A 22,037-nucleotide genomic window follows, 5' to 3' on the forward strand; every position below is an offset into this window, starting at 1 on the left:
GTTTTTCATTAATATCTTCTCGATTTGGATGAAATTTAAACCACAAGATCCTTGTGACATAGCGGTTTAAATGACACCATGTTTGTAGCTTATGCCAAAGTATGTCTTCCAGTTTTAGCCGGGTTGGACATATTTTGGCATCAGATGTACTGGCTTGTCTCTGTAATATTGATCTAAATTTGGTTGGTTTTTCGCTAATATCTGCACCGTATGTGGATGGATTTCTATTAAACTCTAAACACAAGATGTTTGTGACAGCGTGGTTCAAACGACACGTAACCGTGTTCATGTGTTATGCCGAAGTTGGTGTTTCAGATAGTTTTAGGCTTCAAAATTCAGAGAATTTTTGCCCGAACAATAACAACACGGGCCTAAGTGCTGGACCCCTAAATATACCTGCAGGCAGTCATAGCCACGGTCCAGTTTAGTCATGTTAGGTACATGTTACCGGATTCTCTGAAACACAGCGCAATTTTTCGAATTTACATTTAACGCCACATTGGCTCCCCCTGCCTGTGGTCTCCCCCTGCCTGTCAACTCCTGGTTGCACACAGCATCAGCTCACGCAGCATCGTTGTTTTTCTAGGTGCCGCACGGCAGGCGTCACAAGCGGCTGGATGCGAATGAGTTCCGAGAGACGAAGGTTGAATTTATAACTTTGAATGGTGATGTCACAAAGCGCGCTGCTCTTGAAACGAATCAAATGGCCTCCTCAACGTTCTCCTACTCCCAGTAAAATTACGACAGTTTTTCACTCATTTATTCTCAAAATGTAGATTGATACTGATGAAACTCGAGCGACAAGACATCTGCAACATCCCGGTTCTAAGGAAACCTCAACCATGTCTCTGCATACTGCTGTGCTGCAGATACTTTTAGCCTGAAAACGCCAAGATTAAAATAAAAAAAAAGTCTGAGCAATAACAACAGGGATAATAATAAATCAACATAATACAATAAAACCATACCCAGAGATAATGAACAGACAATACACACATTGTAATCGCAAGTTAACTTTAATTACTTCAGAAAAAAAAAAAGTGAAACAATACTTACAGCAATGAACCAAATGGCCCTCAACGGCAGGGCGGTAAAAATGTAACATAACCAGAACAGAGTGGAAGAACCCACAGCAACTTCCAGCAGCCGAACAAGGATGGCACTTCAGATAGCAGGAGACACCGCGACAGCCCATCTATACATCAGAAAAACTGCATCGGGTTAAAGGAATCGAAAACGCTTGGTCCTTCAACAGATTAAGACCCCCCCCCAAAAAAACCCCATAAATAAAATTACAGCAACCACCAAACTACAGCAAGATAACTACCAAAAAAAAGATACAACGGGAAAAAAAGTCAATCACCTCTCAATTTACATTGTAAAAAACCATCGAAGCAGTCTTTGCTAGTGAAAAGACAAGCTTGATTTAGTCTTTGTTGTTATTATTTTTTTCAACATTTTTACAAATGATTTTGTTCCGCTAGGTCAGCGAAAGCAAGCGGAGGGTCCAGAGTGCACCCCGCACAATAAAGCCTACTTCACACCGAACACGACAACGGAAAAGGGTCTGTAAGAAACTAAGTCTCCCGTTTTCGCCGACGTATTCTAGGACGCGACTAGTCTAGCTAACAGTTCATCCGACGGTCACAAGGGGGGGAGGAGCCGACTGGATGCGATTACGGATTCGGTGTGAAGCGGGCTTAACAGGAGGGGGGGGGGTGTACTTGTCGACTAATCCACAATATTCTCAACAGTTTATGGCCAAATAGAAAGTAAAACGCTTGTGTTCATTTCCTTTTTTTTTTGTGTCACCTCCGCATCCATAACATGTTTAATTGCTAGCCTACACCTAACTGTGATTAAACTCAAGTGAGAATTTTGCCTCAAGTTGTCATCGACCTGATCTCGAATGGAACGCACCATTTCTGAGAAATAATAGTCAAGGTTTTTTTTTGTTTGTTTGTTTTTCTCCAAAAAAAAACACCCATTTGACTCGGAACAGATTCTACTGAAGAAAAGCCAAATATTAACCACTCACAATTTAAAATACTTAAACATGTAACTGGCCAAACCTGGAGGTTACACAACAGGACGTTTTGCATCGCCGTCAATAGCTCGGAGTAGACCACCACACATCCCTGGATTTCCCTGTTCCTGACGAGCGATATAGGCAATACCAGAGTTCTGTGTGATCAAATACATAGCAAATCAATAACGGATGGCCGACAAAAAAAGTATACCGTAAAGAAACGTAACCATAACAGCAAAAGGTAAAAAGCTACAGTTAAAAGATTGACGGCAAAAATGAGAATAACCCCTTTGTACAGGAAAATATTACATTTGCTTGGATATTCAGTTCAATTAATATATGCGAATATATCAACAAAGAACGAAAAACAACTATCGAGTTAGATTTTACTGCAACACATTCCTTCGTTGTAAAAAAAAAAAAAAAAAAAAAAAAAGGGGTGTCGAGGATTTGCAAAGTGCCTAAGTGTTGAGTTATGGGTGTGAAAGAAGGGACAAAAGTTTCGGCCAGTCCGATTAAAGTGGTAGATGAGCAAATGTGAGTCTATTTCTATTTGTGGTCAAGATGGAGGTGAAAGGAAACAATATTCAACTAAATTATCTGAGGTGAAACAGCGGACTCATCATTATATTAAACCCCGAGAAAAAGTGTTTATGTCGGAGAGAGTTGATGAGACGGTTATACTTGCTGCATGCAGAGGCACTGAGTTGAGAGCGTCGGGGGGGCGGGGCCTATTCTCTCAGTACATGCTTAGGCGTCACTCGAAATTCCGTATTCTGTCGCTTCGGAGAGAAAGAAAATGTATGCTTTCTTCAGCCACCTACAGCGTATACATATCTATGCCGCACATAATACGTATATATGCGTTTGTTGTTGTGTTTTTTAGAACATTCCATGCAGCATACAAAAAGGTGGAAAGGAACGCAACCAGTAGGTTTCCTGCCGTGAAGCCGTTGGGTAGACAAAAAGTTTTCAAACATCATTTTTGGAGCATCAGCTCAATTCATTAGCTTTCGTTCCCAATCCTTAATGGTATCGGCATGCCTGCAAACATAATGCTAATGCTAACGCTAACACAGCATATACTAAGGGCGGCTTGACGCACGTATGCCCCTCCAAACCACCGTGGATGAGCTCTGATTGTCCATCAACTCTCGATGAACACCTTCCAAAAATGGCCTTGGTCCTACATTATGACGACACTGATTTCCAGCATTTCATCTTCATCTCTCGCTCGCTGCCATACTTCTCAGGGCTATGGCATTAGGATGTCATCACGTTGCTTTCATGTCGTGTAAATGTTGAAAGGTTAAGTAGACTGGCGGAGTACACACGATAATAGTAATCGAATGCTGACATCTGTGGCTGTATAAAAACATGGCTGTCGATCGAGCAGAGAAAGGCTCCTGTTAAGTATCTGGCCTTGTTTAAGCATGTGAGCCAGGTAGGATCATGGCAGACCTGAGGCGTAGACTTGAGGTGATTGTACTGATCCTTGCATTTTTTTTCTCGTGAATTTGCCGTGGAATGGAACGGAACGGACGGATTCAAAGGGAGAGGGGTGTGTGTGTGTGTGTGTGTGTGTGTGTGTGTGCGTGTAGCTGTTTTTAATGGAGACATGTTACACTATCTGGAGTGTGACTAAAGTATGTGCCGTTGATCCTTTTTTATCCAATGAGGAACAGCAGAGGACTTAAATGAACATTTGGTGAATCAAGAAGTAGTACAAAAAAAATATTCATTGGGCTCCGCATTGCCACGGCAACAGCCGGAGAGATACTTAAAGGTGATCAGCCGGACTGACTGTAGAAAACATAGCAATTATAAATGACAAATCAAACAGAGAATCTTTCTTTCTTTTCTTTTTCTTTTTTTTTTTTTAACAAAAAAGGCAAAACAGACTTAACAAAAAAAGACCGTGGAATCTCTTTTACTCAATTTGAGATCACCAGTGGGTGGTCCACCCAATGAGACATTGGCTAGATTCCCAGGAAGAGGATGTCAGCTGCATAGGGTGGCTGGACCTACAGCTGCATGGTAAACGTGTGGGAAACTGGAAAGAAATGTAGACCTTTTCAGGGATTTCTGGCCATGAGGAAGTACATTTATTTGTATAAATGTGTGAGCGTGTGAGTGACAGAGAGAGAAAGAATATACGTAACTTAATCATTGGAAATGGCTATAAAACCTTACGGTCTGGGCACTGTCGTGTGAAGGTCAGACTGGTCTCATTGGCTACTACTAAGACAACGGGGCAGGCCACAAGAAGAGAGGATTTTGGAAGGTTGGGTTGGTAAGGGTGGGGTCCCTCCACTACCACCCTATTGATCATCGGAGTTGGAGGAAGGCGGCATGTGCAAGCGGAGATGATTTGAAACCGGCAGGGGTTCCAGATCGTCTCCCTGGGAGACGCCATCAGAGGCCAGCTCGGGTAGGATGAGGGTTTCCGGGGCAGACTTCTTGCGGAGCCGGTCCTTGGGGACGGAGAGGAACTCGGGCGCGTCGGTGCAGATGGGGGTGGAGGGGGCGCTGGCAGGGCCGGTGAGGGCGCAGGAGGACAGGGGCGTCTCGCTGATAGAGATCGACGGGGGGATGATCCCAATCTTCTGGTTGGTGGCCTCCTGGATGGCGCGCTCAAACTCTCTTACCTCGTCCATCGTCATGTCTGGTTTGGCGAGGGAGAGAGGGAGACAGACCAGCGTAAGCAGGTGTTATTGCACTTTGAGATGATTCATATGGAAGTGAAATGGCTGTATCTGGGCACCTCTGTGGCCTGCATTTACTTGAGCACAATAATAAACTAATAGAAGGCCAATAGACAGCAACTGAAGATCAGCAATTTTCCTTAAAATTAATCGAAATTATTTTAGTTGGCTTTTTTTCAGATACTTCTATTGCCAGTAGGCTTGAAAACAAGGCAAATTTTATCTTTAAAGTTAAAGGAAAAACGCTGGTATTTCTTAGCATAAACCTAATTTTTTGTCAGAGTGATTAGCTTCCGAATGCTTCAGGGACCGTGATCGTATAAATTTAAAAGATTCTGACCCCCATCACTCGGGTTGCCTCAGTCCCAGTCAACCTGAGCAACAGTGGAACAAAAAAATAACAAGGCTTAGGTTACAAAAAAATACCGGCCTTTTCCTGTAAACTGGCCAAAGTCAATCCATTTGAATCCAAAGTTGGCTTAGACCGACACTAACTACACATAGGGCTTACACTGAATGTACAACATGGTGAAAGAATGTAGTCAACTCCCAAGTGAGTGACCAAACATGTTTAAATATGATAAATATGAGAGAGAGAGAGAGAGAGAGAGAGAGAGAGAGAGAGAGAGAGAGAGAGAGAGAGAGAGTTTAGTGTGGAGATGAAGTGGATAAAACAATGAGAAGACACATACGCTGGCTTTGTCATGGATCTGTATGTCCAGTGAAGATGGATTTGCGGTGGAATGCTCTTGCTGCTCATGGCAAACTTTAATGTTGGTTTTCTCATGCATTTGTCTCTCGTACTCCCGCACGTCATCCAAAGTCATATCTGGAACAAGGGGGAAGGGGTAGACGCTTGTCACTTCTCCACGGTGGCACCGTCGACATGAAAGGGGGTGGACTGGGGAGTTAGTAAGTAAGTCGGCGGATGTGGTGCCATGGGTGAGTACAGCTTAGGGGTGTTGTTGTAAGGTCGACGAGTTCAAGCTTTGAAGGTTACGGCACAAGTGAAAGAAACAGGATGAGGGGCGGGAAGTGCAGGAAATGATACAACCCAGGTGATTCCAAGAGAGAGAAGGATCCAAAGTGGAGTTTGGATCAGCAGGGGGATGAGGGGAAACATCACCCGGAAGTGGGAGCAAGAATCACTTCCCTAGGCAAAGGGAGTGATTTACAGGGGAGCATTCAGGGTTAGTCGTTGTGAGGTTGTAAGTGAGAATAGTGTGTTGATGGTTCTTCATGAGCGCCATAGGAGAGGAGTTAAAAGACAAAGACAGGGGAGGAGAAAGGGTAATCTTGTTTCAGGCAAAAAGGGTGACGGGCTTAATCTGCATACCTTGCAGATGGGGAAAGCAAAGCTCAGTGGCTGGAAAAGAGTGAGTTGATGAAAGTGATGCACTTTCCCTTATTCCTTGAAGCAAGACCCAAGGGGAAACAGACAGACGTTGTTTTCCATGTTCCACCAACAGCATTATCTTGCAGGATCTATGATAATTACGGTTTGGTAGAGTCGAAGCCTCTGTGACTATAACGACACCAATAGGTGCATAACCATTTTGGCTACTGTCAGCTAGGCATTGTGTGTGACCATTTGCTGTTAGTGGGAAACAGAGGATCCATGCTGTTAGAGGCTGGGCAGCAGGAGGGCAGGCACAAGGCGAGACTCATTCAGCAGTAGATAGGTGGTGTTATAGTTGCCATGCTTTGATTAGTGGGCATTCCTGCTGCAGACATTTACGTAGCAGCTGCAGCAGTATCAGGATTTTTCTATAGATATATACACAAACTATAGTCCTTGCTAAAGAGGAAAAACAAAACTTTTGCATGGTTAACATTTTAGTCAATACTGACAAAAAAGTCCTGTGTACACAGTGTATAAGTATGTCAGTGTTTTTACAATTAAATAATTCAATGGCACACGGCTATCCTGTTAACCACTAAAAACGGCAGAAACATGTGTAACCATGCTTGTTATTATGGCCTACTAATAAAGATGCAAGATTTGGGAACGATTCATTTGTAGGGAAATCTTTTAAATTATTCAGGGGTCGGAAGTCACCAAAGAGTGGGCGGCGAGTCAATCTTCCACTCAAACTGAAAATAATTACTGTGGACTAAATTAAAGTCCAAGCCCAAAAAAGTAATTCTTAATCCTGTCCATCCTTGTCACTCCCAATGAAAATCTCAACATCCTCAACTCTGCCACCTCCAGTTCAGCCACCTGCCTTTTTGTCAGTGCTACCGCCTCTGAACCGTACAACATAGCTGGTCTCACTACCGTCCTGTAGACCTTCCCCTTCACTCTTGCTGGAACCCTTCTGTCATAGAGTACTCCGGACACTCTTCTCCACCCACTCCACCCTGCCTGTACTCTCTTCTTCACCTCTCTTACGCACTCTCCGCTGCTTTGGATGGTCGACCCCAAGTACTTGAACTCATCTGGCTTCTCCACCTTCACTCCTTGCATTCTCAGCTTTTCGCCATCCTCCCTCCCATTCAGGCACATGTATTCTGTCTTGCTCCTGCTGACTTTCATTCCTCTTCTCTCTAATGCGTGTCTCCACTTCTCCAGGCTCTCCTCAACCTGCTCCGTACTCCCACTACAGATCACGTCGTCATCTGCGAACATCATAGTCCACAGAGACTCCTGCCTGATTTCATCTGTTAACCTGTCCGTCACCACTGCAAATAAGAAAGGGTTCAGAGCTGATCCTTGATGCAATCCCACCTCCACTTTGACTGCCTTTGTCACGCCTACTGCACACCTTACTACTGTCTGACTGCCCTCATACATATCCTGTACCACTTTTACGTTCTTCTCTGACACCCCCGACTTCCTCATGCAATACCACACTTCCTCTCCCGACACCCTATCATATGCTTTCTCTAAATCCCCAAAGATGCAGTGCAACTCCCTCTGGCCTTCCCTGTACTTTTCCATCAGCATTCTTGAAGCAAGCATTGCATCTGTAGTACTCTTTCCTGGCATGAAACCATACTGCTGTTCGCTGATCCCCACCTCTCCTCTAACCTAGCCTCCACTACCCTTTCCCATAGCTTCATGCTGCATGCTGATCAACTTTATTCCCCTATAGTTACTACAGCTCTTTACGTCTCCCTTATTCTTGAAGATGGGTACCAGTACACTTCTTCTCCACTCCTCAGACATCCTCTCCCTTTCCAGGATGGTGTTAAACAGCCTTGTTAGGAACGCCACTGCCATCTCACCTAAACATTTCCATGCTTCCCCAGGTATGTCATCTGGGCCAACTGCCTTTCCACTCTTCATCTTCTTTAATGCTGTTCTCACCTCATCCTTGCTAATTTGCTGCACTTCTTGATCCACTATCCCCACATCATCCACTCTTCTCTCCCTCTTATTTTCTTCATTCATCAACTACTCAAAGTACTCCTTCCACCTTCCCAACACACTCTCCTCACTACTCAGCACATTCCCATCGTTATCCTTCATCACCCTAACCTGCTGTACATCCTTCCCAGCTTGGTCCCTTTGTCTTGCCAATTGGTACAAGTCCTTTTCTCCTTCCTTACTGTCCAACCTCTCATACAACTCGTCGCATGCCCTTCGTCACTTCTCTAATCGCTTTGGGCTGCATCAGCTTGCACTCCTACCTTCCTCTACCTTCTTCATCTTTCTGACCATCCCATTTCTTCTTTGCCAACCTCTTCTGCTCTATGCTCTCTTGTACTTCCTCATTCCACCACCAAGAGTCCTTGTCTTCCTTCCTCTTCTCGCATGATACACCAAGTAGCTTCTTGGCCGTCTCCCTCACCACTTCTGCAGTTGTTTCTCAACTGACTCGTCAAGAACCAAATATAAAAAAACAGTTGAACCTTTCATCATTAGAAACGGTCGTCACTTTCAGAGTGAGACTTGTTCTGATGGACACAGAGCTGCTTATCTCGCTGGAACTGATGAATTAGATGAATTAGTGCAGCCTTGCAGTTTTGGTCTTGCATCAAACAAGCCAATTTCCATCGTACACCTGGCGAGGTCAGTGGTTGAAAAACACTGGTCTATGTCAGAGCACTGAACAAACGCTGCAGTCGAAGCTGCCTATCATGTGATGTTCAGATGTTCAAATCTGGAGGAGCGTTGGGGGCCGGGTGCAGCATGTAAACCTACCTATCCACTCATCCACCCAGGCGAAGGCCTGCCGGTGTCCCAGCAGCAGCACATCTCGAACCACCTGCGACACAACGACACTCATCATCCATCATCAGACCAAACTTTTTTGACTTTGCGATGTTCCCCTCCTTTTTCACAACATGGAATCCCACCAACGAGCCTCTGACCTTGTGCACGAACTGCTCCACACGCGTCTGCAGGCCCCAGACTTCGAACTTGACGGTGACCAGCTTGTAGGAGCACATGACGGGGTGCTGGGAGTCCCTCCAGCCCTCTGGGAGCATCCCCCTGGATGTCTTCGTCGACTTAAAGTACCGCAGGTCCTGGATAGAACAAACACACACACACACACACACACACACAATATGACAATCCGTAATTAACCCCAATCCCCATCGCGGCAACCCCCAGAGACCGTTACAGAGAGTTTAAAATTAAGAGCGGCCGTATTAAACAACATTCACACCAAACCTCTGGCCACCGGAGAGCTCTCTGCTCGGCTCTCTGCTCAATCTGTCATCACTTGCAAACGCTATGGCATAATTACCGGCTGATCAACACAGCACATTCCGTTTTCCGGAAGAACACTTAGAGAAAAACAAGGCGTTATTTTCCGGTTTTGTGACTATACTGACAATTGTTCACCAGTGGACCTATTTGGAAAACAAGGGTTTTTTTATTCACTTTTCGTACACCGCCAAGCTTAACTGGCATTCACTGGATTGAGCACACCAAACTCATAAACCCATGTGGGACCGTTTGAAGCAGAAGTACATTTTTACATTTGTATCTTGTACATTTTTTATCTTAATAGACTGACCTATTTCTGTTGGAACTGCTACAATGTTCCAATTTTTAGTTTCCGTTTTAGGATTATTTTCTTATTTTCATTTTATGTACATACACTGTGACCTCTTGCCCGTATTTGTAACATCGACTCTTACTTTTTTAATATTAGACTCTTATTTTATTAAAAAAAAATGATTTCCTCCTTATATTTGCCTTGTTATTTTATCTTTTTATGCCCACTACACAGTTGTTGCCTGTGATGCCCCAAGAATTTCATTGTACCGAATGACCTTGTGGTGTACTGTACACTTGACAAATAAAACACTTTGAGCTTTGAATATACAGTATACATATGATAACATCTTCAAACAAGAATTCACATTTTATGTAAAATCTTTTACCTATTACATAATGGCGTGTTAGCATTCAATGTATTGTTATTCATTTGTTCCTGCCTTGTGATACCATTAATTGATGATACCAAGCATTTTGTATATTCTGTCTATTTTCTATATATTTGAATATTTCTGTTTTGTATTTTTTGGCTGTGTATATTTGGTCATTTTTATTATTTTTTATTATTATTTTTTTTTATAAAATGTTTTATATTGTTTTTACTTATTCTATTTTATTTTACTCTCAGACTGTTAAGATTTTTTTTAATGCAGATTTTCTGTAGCACCAGTCCTCTCCATGACAAATTCCTTGTATTTGAAATGTACTTGATGGAATAAAGTGATTCTGATGCCAATCCTGACTGAAACCTTGACTACTGACTTTAAGTTAATTTAAATAGCTTTGCTCTAGTGACTCGTCAATACATTGAAACAGCTGAAAACATAAGCTGTCTCATGTTTTATTAAAAGTCCTTTATTTGAGTGCTGTTCCATTTCATTTTGTCTTTATTATGTAGTTGTTTCGCATCTATGTTATTATTTTTTCTTATTATTATGATAAAGCCACAAAAAAAACGCAATTGATACCTTCACACATTCACTCATCCATGCAAGCTGGCAATCAGCCGATCAGGAGCAGCAGGCGATGACACACACACACTCACGAACACACACACGCACACACGCACACACACGCCTCACCTCAGAATCTTTGTAGTAGCGCTCTGGGATTTCATCGTAGGCGATGTCAACAAAACACACTTCCCTCTCCTGGTCCTTCACATCACTGCCAAAAATCTGTCCAAAGGTAAATGAAAGTGTTGATGATGAAACAGTATAGATGAGAAAGTACGGAAAATACAGCCTATTCTACACCTTTTTTTTCTGAGCGTCTTGGAATTCATGTCACTCTCCGGATGGTATTGCAATAAATGCCCTTTATGCCCAATGTCTGTATATTAGCAGGAAGGTAAGTAGAAGATGTATTAGTGGTTAGTGTCATACATACGTGGCTTGATTTAAACTCTGTACATTTTTCAGACACACAAAGACAACTTGGATGATAACCAGGCCCCTGCAGAAATGTTAAGAGGGGCAGATGTTCAAAACAAAAAAGAAAAGGCGCATAGACCCCCCAGCTCCGGTTTTAGGCATTTCGCCTAAAATCGGGGCAGGTGGTGGAAAGAGAGTGAGTGGGAAGTGTTCCCGTTACGCACAGTGTTGTTTCGTTCCATAAGGAAACAGAGCAGCACAGGGACAGGGCACCCCCCTACACCTGGTAATAACTATGCCATATAATACTTTAATTCTACTGTAATACCATGATAAACATGCAGTCATTTAGTAATAAATGATGTGATGTGTGTACATTATATATATATATATATATATATATATATATATATATATATATATATATATATATATATATATATATAAATACACACACACACACACACACACACACACACACACACACACACACACACACACACACACACACACACACACACACACACACACACACACACACACACACACACACACACAATCCCAAAAAGTGTATTCTCCTTTTAACTACAGGTACACTTAACTTTTAGTATATTCTGTATATTTGGCCACTTTTGTGTTTTATTTCGCTATTTTCTTTGGAAATGTGACTATTATAGTACATTTGGTAATTTGGCATTTTCCCAAATCACAAGGTAGACACTTTCAAATGAATCTATGCCTCTATTTGTGATTAGTGAGTGTTTTGCAAGCACTGGTATTGTGTCTTCCCGTCGGTAGTTGTGTTAGGGAATTTGGTCATTGTTTAAATGACTTATTTATTTCATTCTAATTTCCAAAGAAGATCTTTGTTGTGTTGTTTCTTCTGGATCAAATCGGACATCGTCCTCCGTCGCACCTACTTACCATACGTACCACCAATCATCCATTTCCACACAATGAATTATACTACCACCATCTCCCCAGTACACACACCCACACACACACACGACAAAAAAAAACCCACACAGACGCATTTAGAAACACACCTACGCGCTTGCTACACTACAGCCACCAAAATGAAATATCACACGTACGTATATAACAAATTATCAGGACATAAGAAATATCAGCTGTACATTTGGCCGTTTACAGGCAACGTTTCATTTTCCTTAGATGTCTCAGAATTGCTTCTGGGGGAACAGACTCATAACTAGCAATCTGTGATATACACAAAACCTCTCTTAGGCCATATAATGTCTATTATATTCCCTGTATTTAGGCACATCCTTTGAACTGTATTAGACTAGATAAAAGAGATGCTTTACTTTATTGTCCCATCTTATACAATTATGCAGCACAGACTATTAGGTCTGGGTATTGTTTGAAAAATAATGATACCAGTACCAATAACAGTACCCTTAAAGTGATACCGATACCAACAGAGTACTTCAGTCCATACCTTTTTCTTCTACTATACCCATCATGTGAATCGAAGCATCAGTTGTGTAAAATGCCACCACTTCCACCCAGCCAAATGATTTTTCCCTCATACAGTGAAGTATTTGGGCAGTGTTATTTGAAACAAATAACCAGGACAGGAGGAATGATAACAGCGAGGAAAACCTCTTTCACTGTACACACCTGACTGTTGTTTTAAGACAGACTTGAAAAATTGTAAACTTGTCCTTTAACTGACTGTTGTAGCTGCTGCTGCGGTGTGAGCCAATCACACGTCGCGTTAAATCAAAGAACGATTGCAGTCATTGGCTGCGAGCAAAACCATACAAAACGGTTTTTTTTTCTCAATTTGGAAAAAAAAGGACTGAATGCACGTATCGTCTGACCGGAGTAGTTCCGATCCTACTTGGTATTAGGTTATTTCAATCGATACCTTAAAGCTATTGAGTACCAATACCCAGTCCTACAGAATGCGCATATCTAGGTATCTAGTATCTATTTATTCTAGTATCTATTTATTGTAGTTTTGTATTGTAGTAATTCATGTTATGTTAATGTTATAATTAATGTTATTGTACGAACAGAAATTGTAATATATACATAAGTCGAGCCTACAGTAGCCCTACTGTAGGCCGACACGATATCTTATCTAATTAATATCTTATCTTAACTTAAGAGTTGGTGTCAACGTCCCTTTCCCTGGAAGCATTATTATTGTTATATAATATACATACATGCAATAACAAGTTACAACTCAGTAAATACCTATCCCCTTAGACATAAAAAGACTGGCCGATATTGTTGGTCAGCTCAGGTCCTCCACCTGCTGCCTGGACGCCCTCCCTACCACATTTTTTAAAACAGTTTTAAACTGCCTCGCACATGAGGTATTAGAAATTTTAAATGGCTCTCTTCAATCAGCTATATTCCCTGCAGCATTTAAAACAGTTGTCATTAAACCACTCCTGAAGAAGAGCAATCTCCATGCAACAGTTATTGCCAACTACAAGCCCATTTCCAACCTGCCGTTCCTCAGCAAAAAACTTCAGCTTAACAACTATCTAACCTCAGCCTTTTAGACACATGTATCAATCTGGCTTTTGACCTCACCATAGCACAGAAACAGCACTTATTTAAGTTCTGAACGATCTACACATAAACACTGACGCAAAAAAAACGATCTGTTCTTCTGCTCCTGGATCTCAGTGCTGCCTTCAACACTGTTGACCATCAGATTTTATAAGCGAGATTACAAAAATGGGTTGGCCTATCTAGCCCTGTTCTAAATTGGTTCAAAACCTACCTACAGGACAGGCAGTTCTTCGTGTCCATTGGAGATTTTGTGTCAAACAAAGCAGATATTGTATGTGGAGTGCCCCAAGGTTCGATTCTGGGACCATTATTGTTTAACCTCTTTATGCTTTCACTGGCACATATTGTAAAGAAACACCAAATAAATGACCATAATTATGCAGATGATTCTCAACTGTACATATCCCTATCTCCTGATGACCTACTCCCCATACACTCCCTCACTCAGTGTATTAATGATATTAATGCATGGATGTCAAAGAACTTTTTACAACTGTACAAAGACAAAACAGAAATACTCATCTTTGGTGCAAAGGCTCAAAGACAGAAAATCTCATCTTAGTTCTCTGTCCCTGGGGAGCAAGAATGAAGCCAAAAATCTGGGTGTAATCATAGACGCTGATCTAAATTTTAAGAGTCATATAAATCAGCCTTCTACCATCAGAAAAACATTTCAAAATTAAGAGGCTGTCAAAAGCAGACTCCGAAAAATTAATCCATGCATTCATAATGAGTGGATTTGACAAATGTAATGGCCTATTCACTGGCCTCCCGAAATCAGCTGTGCAGCGGCTACAGTTCATCAAAAATGCGGCTGCACACGTTCTCACTGGGACAAAAAAGTTTGAACATATCACACCTGTTCTTAGATCTCTACATTGGCTCCCCGTCAAAACTAGCAACTTGCACCTCAGTATATAAAATAAATGGTAATTATACACGAACCAGCAAGAACTCTCAGGTCCGCAGGCAGTGGTCTTTTCACTATCCCTTGTACCAACTATAAAGCAGGAGAAGCTGCTTTCTGTATCTATGCCCCAAGTAAATGGAACACCCCCATACTGAGGGACCTGAGAGGGGCCCCCACACTGAATACTTTTAAAAGCAAGTTAAAAACCTTGTTGTTCGCTACCGTTTATGACTGACTGACTGACGTCTCTCTGTCTGTCTGTCTGTCTGTCTGTCTGTCTGTCTGTGTTACTGGTGCTGGTGCTGTGGCTGCTGCTAACCTTATACCTAAACTTAACCCTCGCTTACTTTATGGCTAAAATTAAGCATCTCTAACCCTATATCCTAACTTAAACACCTCTAACCTTATACCTCAATTTAACTGTCTCCAACCTGAGTGACTTCTCCTGTTCCACTTATACCAGTTCCGGTGACTTCTCTGCGTGTGTGTTGCTGTTGTCTTTTTTTTTGCTGTTCTTTTTTGTTGCTGCTGCTGGAGTTGATGTTGCTGCTGCTGTTGTTGTTTTGTGGCTGCTGCTGCTACTGCTGCTATTTCTGTTGCTGTTGTAGTTTCTGTTGTGATATTACAGTGAGAGGATTATAAGAAGGGTGTGTCTTCGGAGAAATAGTCAAAAGGATCTCCCTCCCGTGGTCAGAATGAAAAACTTGACCCGTAATTTAGGGACGCTAATTAAAGGACCGTGACTGGATTAAGATGAGACGGTGCACACAGTTGAAATTCCTGTTTCCGGTGAGTGCTACCACTTCCGGTGATGAGATGGTACACATTGTTAACTCAATACAGATGAGGAGATTTCTGGTTCCGGTGAGAGCTTCCGGTTCTGGTGACGTCTTCGCTTGTGTGCTGTTGCTGCTACTATTGCTGCTGCTGTTTTCTGTTGCTGCTATTGTATCTGCTGGTATTGTCGTTGCTGCTGCTAACCTTATACCTAAACTTAACCATCCACCATGACTGGATTTAGATGAGATGGTGCACACAGTTGAATTCTCAGTGTCTGGTGAGGGCTGCCACTTCCGGTTCCGGTGACGTCTTTGCTGTGCGTTGCGTCCCTGAGAACTGTTGACTCAAAACAGATGACATTTCTGGTCCTGGTGAGAGTTACCACTTCCAGTTTCGGTCGCTGCCGCTGTTGCTACTGTCTTTGCTGCTGCTGTTGTTGCTGCTGGTACAGTAGCCGCTAGTGTTGTCATTGCTGCTGGTGGTGTTGTTGATGCTGCTAACCTTACACATAAACGTAACCATCTATGACCTTATTCCTTAACCTTATCATCTCGAACATTATACCTAAACATAACAATCCCTAGACTTATACCTAATCTTAACCATCTCTAACCTTATACCCTAATTTAAATATCTCTGACTTTGTACCTCAACTCAACATCTCTAACATTTCTAACCTGAGTGATTTTTCCGGTTCCGGTGAGAGCTACCACTTCCGGTTCCGGTGAGGCCTTTGCGTGTGCGTTGCTGTTGTTGCTCCTGCTTGGTTTTGTTGTTGTTGCTGCTGGTGTTGATGTTGCTGCTATTTTCGTTGCTGTGGTTGTTTCTGTTGTAATATTACCCTCAGAGGATCATAAGAAGGGTGTGTTTTCGGAGAGAGAGAGTCAAAAGGATTTCCCTCCCGAGGTCTGTTTGGAAATTTGACCCTTAATTTAGGGACGCTAATTAAAGGACCAGATTAAGACTGGATTAAGATGAGATGGTGCACACAGTTGAAATTTTCGTTTTCCGGTAAGGGCTACCACTTCCGGTTCCGGTGACGTCTTTGCTGTGCTCTACTTCGTTGAGATGAGAAGGTACACACTGCTGACTCCATACAGATGAGGAGATTTCCGGTTACGGTGAGAGCTACCACTCCCAGTCCCGGTGACGTCTTTGCGTGTACGTTGCTGCTCTTGTTGTTGCTGCTGGTGTCGAAGTTGCCGCTGCCGTTGTTTCTGTGGCTGTTGTTGCTGCTGTTGTTGTTTTCTGTTGCTGTTACTGCCACTGTGGTTGGAGTTGCTTTTATTGTTGTTTCTGTTGTTTCAGGGGCATTCTTCTGTAATGACCGGCTGACAACTATGTTCTCTCTTTCTTTTTTGTATTTCTTTGTAAAGCGCATTGTGTTGCCCTGGTATGAAATGTGCTCTATAAATAAAGTGTGACTTGACTATAATTTAAACCCTATATACCCACACCAATAATTCATGCAGTACATAGAATCGCATTTGTATATTCTTTATATATTTATATACGTAACTTTTCTGTTTTGTATATTTTCGGCTATTTGTGTATATTTGGCAATTTTTTTGATACTTTATTTTTTATTCAATTTTATTTTATATATTTATTTATTTTTAGAGATCAATTTTTATTTTATCTTTATCGTATGTAGTCACACAGAAATTCATATATTATTACCGCACTTGGCGGAATAAACTAATTTTGATTATTCCCCTCCCTATTTCAAAGGTCTAACCTACAATCTGTCATAATATCTGTGTTGAGTGATAGCTACAAAAAAAAAGTTTTTAATATATTATATATTCAAGAGGAAGGACGTAATGCGCCCTTGCATAATATGCGCTTGAACCGGGAATCCCGCCGCTTTTGCTCAAACCAAGAGTCCTGTAGAAGATTTCCCTACGTCCTACACTGTCTAAACTGGTACCAACCGCTGGGGAGTCTATAAAATAATCTGATAAGGGCCTCAGAGAGGGGTGTACTGGGATGAGGTATAATACACAGGGATATTAGACCTATTTCCTTGTCCTTCTTATAGTGGGATGAGGGAAGTCCACTAGACCTGGATTACTATCTAGAACCCCCCACACCCACCCACACACCCACACCCACACCCACACCCACACACACACCCACACACACACCCACACACACACACACAAAACTCACATTGTCGTTGCAGCCGTTGTTGTCCTCGTATTTTGTCTCTATGTGGATGGAGAACTTGGGTAAGAACGAACACTGCGGATGAAAGAAAAAATGGAAAAATCTATACAATAGAAGAGGTGAAAAATACAAAATGCGTAAAGGAAGTCAAAGTCTAATATTCAGAGAGTTTCAAACGACCAATAGGTTCAATGCTAGTGCTCCATATTTTTACCGTCCTTGGTTTTGATCGTATCTTATCGCTTCAGCCTTCTATGCCTTAAATCAAAGTGGTAATCCATGAGGTTATTTTGTTTAAAACCAAATCCCATATTTGATACTTTATTTAGCTTGAACTTTTGTAAGAAACAGCTATTCAATGTAATTATGTTATGTATGCATTACAGTATATCATGTTTCTATTGTTGGTGGCGGGGTCCGCCTTTCCCGGCAACAACCCTGAAGACCAGGGCAAATGCAGAGGTTGAAGAATAATCCTCAAATGGAGCATTGAGTCTCCAGAATAATCCACACAACACAGACCAATTTATGGATTCCCAATTGAAATGTTAAATACCAAAAAGTCATTTGATGTCAACTATAACTTTTTGTCCACAAACCTTGACCCAGAGATCCGTCAACCATACGCCAACGCAGATGCAAACCAGCCATTTGTGACATTCACCCTTGCCGCTTCTTTTTTTAAATGTAGATTACAAGGCTCCAAAAAGTGAATTCCTTCAGAAGTTTGTGCCTTAGAACTGTGATATTGGTATGGTCGTGTATAAAATAAGTCAGTGATCTGCTGCCTCCCCTCCTCTCTTGCATCGCTCCATCCTCCAGCAGCGTGAGTCATACTGTTGATATTTCTCGCTCCGCATATTAAAATCCCTATAGCTAGGATTATTTTCCTGTGTGTGTGTGTGTGTGTGTGTGTGTGTGTTTGTGTGTGTGTGTGTGTGTGTGTGCATGTCAGTGTGTTTGTGTTTAAGACAAAGTATATGTGTGTGTAGATGAGAGAGAGTGTGTGCATGAGTGCGTCTTTCTGTGTGTATGAGCTTATAAGTTGAGAGCTTATTGGTTGGGTCACTCTTTTGACTGAGATGAAAACGCTGTCTAAAGCAGTGAAACGCCATTAAACATATATTCAAAGTCCACCAGACCAAGGCTCCCCAACCTTTTATCCTGTTGATTAGCTCGTTGAACCCGACATTCCCTCCGACACCTACCTCATCACTATTGCCAGATTGTTTTTCCCTATTGACAAAGACGGACACAGCCTAACTTTTCAAACAATCAATTTGTCTGCAAACAGAGCGGCTGAGACGTGCGTGGTTCATCTTTATCCGAATCGGTTCTATTTCCATGGTAGAGTTTTTGAGAGCGTACGGTACCATATAAAAAATAGTCATGGATTTCATTCCAATTCCTTATTTGAACACTCCAAATTGGTCTACTAGGACAACATACAAATCATCCAAGGCCTAGCGACCCCCGCTTTGGTCTTTGGTGACCCCCTGTGGGGGTTGGGCACCGCAGGTTGGGAGCCACTGCCATAGACATTAAATCTGTATTGTTCCCGACAGATAGCAGCGCCTCCTTATTTCAGCACAGATTCTTTTATCAACATGTTTTGAAAAGAGAGAAACATCAGACGATTGTAGGGATGGCGGCCTGTTCCAGCACCTTTGAATGGGGTTAGGTTTGGATAAAGGGTTTTGTGGGGGTTGGAGCCTCTCTCCCCATCCTGATAGGTTTGAAGGGGTTACGACGTCGCTCTCTTTCTGTTTTGTTTTAAGGGTTAGGTTTGTTTATAGGGTTTACAGGGTCCCCATTGGGGACGGTTTCCAGTGGTCTTCCATCAGCAGCGGCAAGACACGCTGAGCAGATGAGCACAAATCATAAATAAACCCCTCCACCGCCATGTGCTTTGATGGTGAAAATCAACATTACACAAAAGCTCCCGCTAGGCAGAGACCCCTGGTGGGTGCCGATGTGTGGCCGGAATAATTAGCAATATTAGTCATGTTGAAAAGGGTAATTTCTGATGTAAACCCAAACCAAAAATAATAGATAATAATTTAAAAATAATAAAAACAATACTCCCCTTCCCTATTGTGTTTAATGTGTCTGCCGATGACCAAATCCAAAGCTTTTAAGAAACAATTTTTAATAATTAAATGAATAGTTTAATTCATTACAAATGAATACATAGTTTGATCAAAGCAAATCTAATTTTTTAGATGAGCAAATCAAAATTTTTTTGTTGGTAGATCTGTTAGTTTCAAGCACCTTGGAAGGCTGGGAAAGTTTAGATAATTCTATGTTTCTCCTTTAAAAAGTGTAATTTGTGAAAAAATTGTTAAAAATGGAAAAAAATTATAATAAAATAAAATAGATTGTTTTAACACAAATATATATATATATATATATATATATATATATATATATATATATATATATATATATATATATATATATATATATATATATATTTATTTCAGATTTGGAACCAATTGATTCGAAAGCCCTTCTTTGTTCCAGCGGCTTCAATTGTTGATCATATATTTTTTTGTGCCAAAGCCTCTCTTCATAACAATAATGGCCGTTACTCCACTCCTAAATAAGGAGTCTGGTGAAATTAGGAGGAGAGATGGTACTCACGGTGTACTCTACCAGCCGGGGCGGGGCACGCAGGGGTCAGGTCAGGGCAGGGAAAAGGACACAACACAAACACAGAGTTAGCCTACACACAAGGTAAGTGTCTGGTTTTGTCCTGAATGGGTGTGACACGGTGGGAGAAGACGCGCTCTGTATCTTATGGAGCTTTATTTCCAGAATCTTTCCATGTATAAGTACATTTCAAACGTCAGCCGTCAAGACATCCCTACCACTTTTCCACAAGAATGTCTTGTGAGCGAAAATGAGTCACCGCAGAAGGGGCAGAGGAACAGAAGAAAGTGGAAATCTGTCACCAAAATGTCACCGTGACTGACTGAGACGGTCTTAGAATGTTTTCTATGGGCGTTCGATTAAATTCTCTGAGAAATTCATGTAAAAAAAAAAAAAAAAAAAAGGGGACAAATGCTGCTGTCACGCCCAAATAACATAAACAAAGCTGTATTTCAAGAAATCCGCCACGCTTAACTCATTATGATGACCCGTCAAGTTGTCGGCTATAGGAAATATTCACGTCCACGTATGCTGCCCACTGCTCCTGGCTGTGCCCCCGGAGGAAGGACAAGCCAGGATGGGTTAAATGCAGAGGCCTCATTTCACCGGCCACCATCCAAAGCATGTGCATGTGTGTGTGCGTGCATGTGTTGTAGTGTGGTGTGCTGTGTGACAAATAAAGATTGTTCTTCTTCTCCCTCATCTTTCATTTTAGACCCACCGGAAGCACTTCCCTGGACATTCGGTGTGACAGCGGTACCTGTTTGCTTGGGTTACGTGCTGCCATTTTACATCTGCATGTGTTTTGTGTGCGTACGTGTGTGTGTGAGCGTGTGTGTTCTTACCTGTGATGGTGTAGGGGTAATAGTTCCAGGCCTTCTCTGTCACGTAGAAGATTTTAGGGACCACCGCTTGAGCCCAGCCAGGCAATTTACTGCAGAGAGAGAGTGAGAGCGAGACCGAGAGATAGAGGGGTTAGAGGCAGGTAATGGGGGACATTTATTAATTGGATTCCATTACTGGAGGAATTATTGTACATCTGTGGTGAAGGTGGTATAAAGCAGCGTTATAGTGGATGAACATATTTCTTTGGTGTTGTTACCAAAGGGGTACTTAGGCTCGACACCTAATCCCAGCAGCAGTGTCCAATGTAGAGGAAAAAGGTATAGGGACACACACACACACACACACACACACACACACACACACACACACACACACACCTGAAGTCATAGCCAAACAGACAACTACAAAAACACAGAAAAATGCACGTCCCAGATGTGTATGTATGTATGTATGTATGTGTGTGTGTGTGTGTCTGTTCTCTGACCTTGTGTTCGATTAACACAGCATGCGCGGAGGCTAATATCGGGGGCTATGCTGCTGCCTCTGGATGCCCTCCCACCCCCTCCATTGCTCTTTCTCCCTCTCTCTCCCTCAATGTATTTGATTGGCACCGAAAAACTGTTTCTCCGCAAAGATTCAAATGTGCCCACGGCGTCATGACAGCTGTGAATAATCCCAGCCTCAAACTGCCACATTGTGTAAGTGCTCTCTCTCTCTCTCTCTCTCTCTCTCTCTCTCTCTCTCTCTCTCCCCCTCTCTCCCCCTCCCTCCCCCTCCCTCCCTATCAAAAAAGAAAGATGAAGAAAAAAAGAGTGACACTCCTCCTCCACCTCCATCTGCTTAATTTCTCCCGTTCCCTCGTTCGTCTTTACAAGCTTCTTTTTTTCCATCTTCGTCTTCTCAGCGGCGGTTGCTGCCTCGGTGCCAACCCTGGTGGGTGGCTCCTGGAGGAGGCTTTGGCACCGAGCTGGCATTGCGTGTTCCTCTTTCGGAACAGGAGGGATGGAGGGAGTGTGGGGGATACAAACACGAAAAGAAACAAAAACTTCTTTGAGGAACTGGTCAAGTG

General features: G+C 42.3%; 1 protein-coding gene across 1 annotated transcript in view; it reads right to left on the reverse strand.

The window, feature by feature from the left end:
- Positions 1-4,553: 4,553 nt before the first annotated feature.
- The window catches only part of LOC307229232 (cytoplasmic phosphatidylinositol transfer protein 1-like), an 83,295-nt gene continuing 65,811 nt past the window's right edge, over positions 4,554-22,037 (reverse strand). Inside the window, exons 3-10 of the mRNA XM_079999179.1 lie at positions 20,968-21,056; positions 20,114-20,121; positions 17,474-17,545; positions 10,771-10,866; positions 9,052-9,207; positions 8,882-8,945; positions 5,427-5,563; positions 4,554-4,694 (exon numbers count right to left, since the gene is read on the reverse strand). Coding sequence (XP_079855305.1) covers positions 4,689-4,694; positions 5,427-5,563; positions 8,882-8,945; positions 9,052-9,207; positions 10,771-10,866; positions 17,474-17,545; positions 20,114-20,121; positions 20,968-21,056 — 628 coding nt within the window. The 3' untranslated portion in view covers positions 4,554-4,688. The remainder of the gene's footprint in view (positions 4,695-5,426; positions 5,564-8,881; positions 8,946-9,051; positions 9,208-10,770; positions 10,867-17,473; positions 17,546-20,113; positions 20,122-20,967; positions 21,057-22,037) is intronic.

This window comes from Zeus faber (genome assembly GCF_960531495.2).
Source record: "Zeus faber genome assembly, chromosome: 4".
Lineage (NCBI taxonomy): Eukaryota > Metazoa > Chordata > Actinopteri > Zeiformes > Zeidae > Zeus > Zeus faber.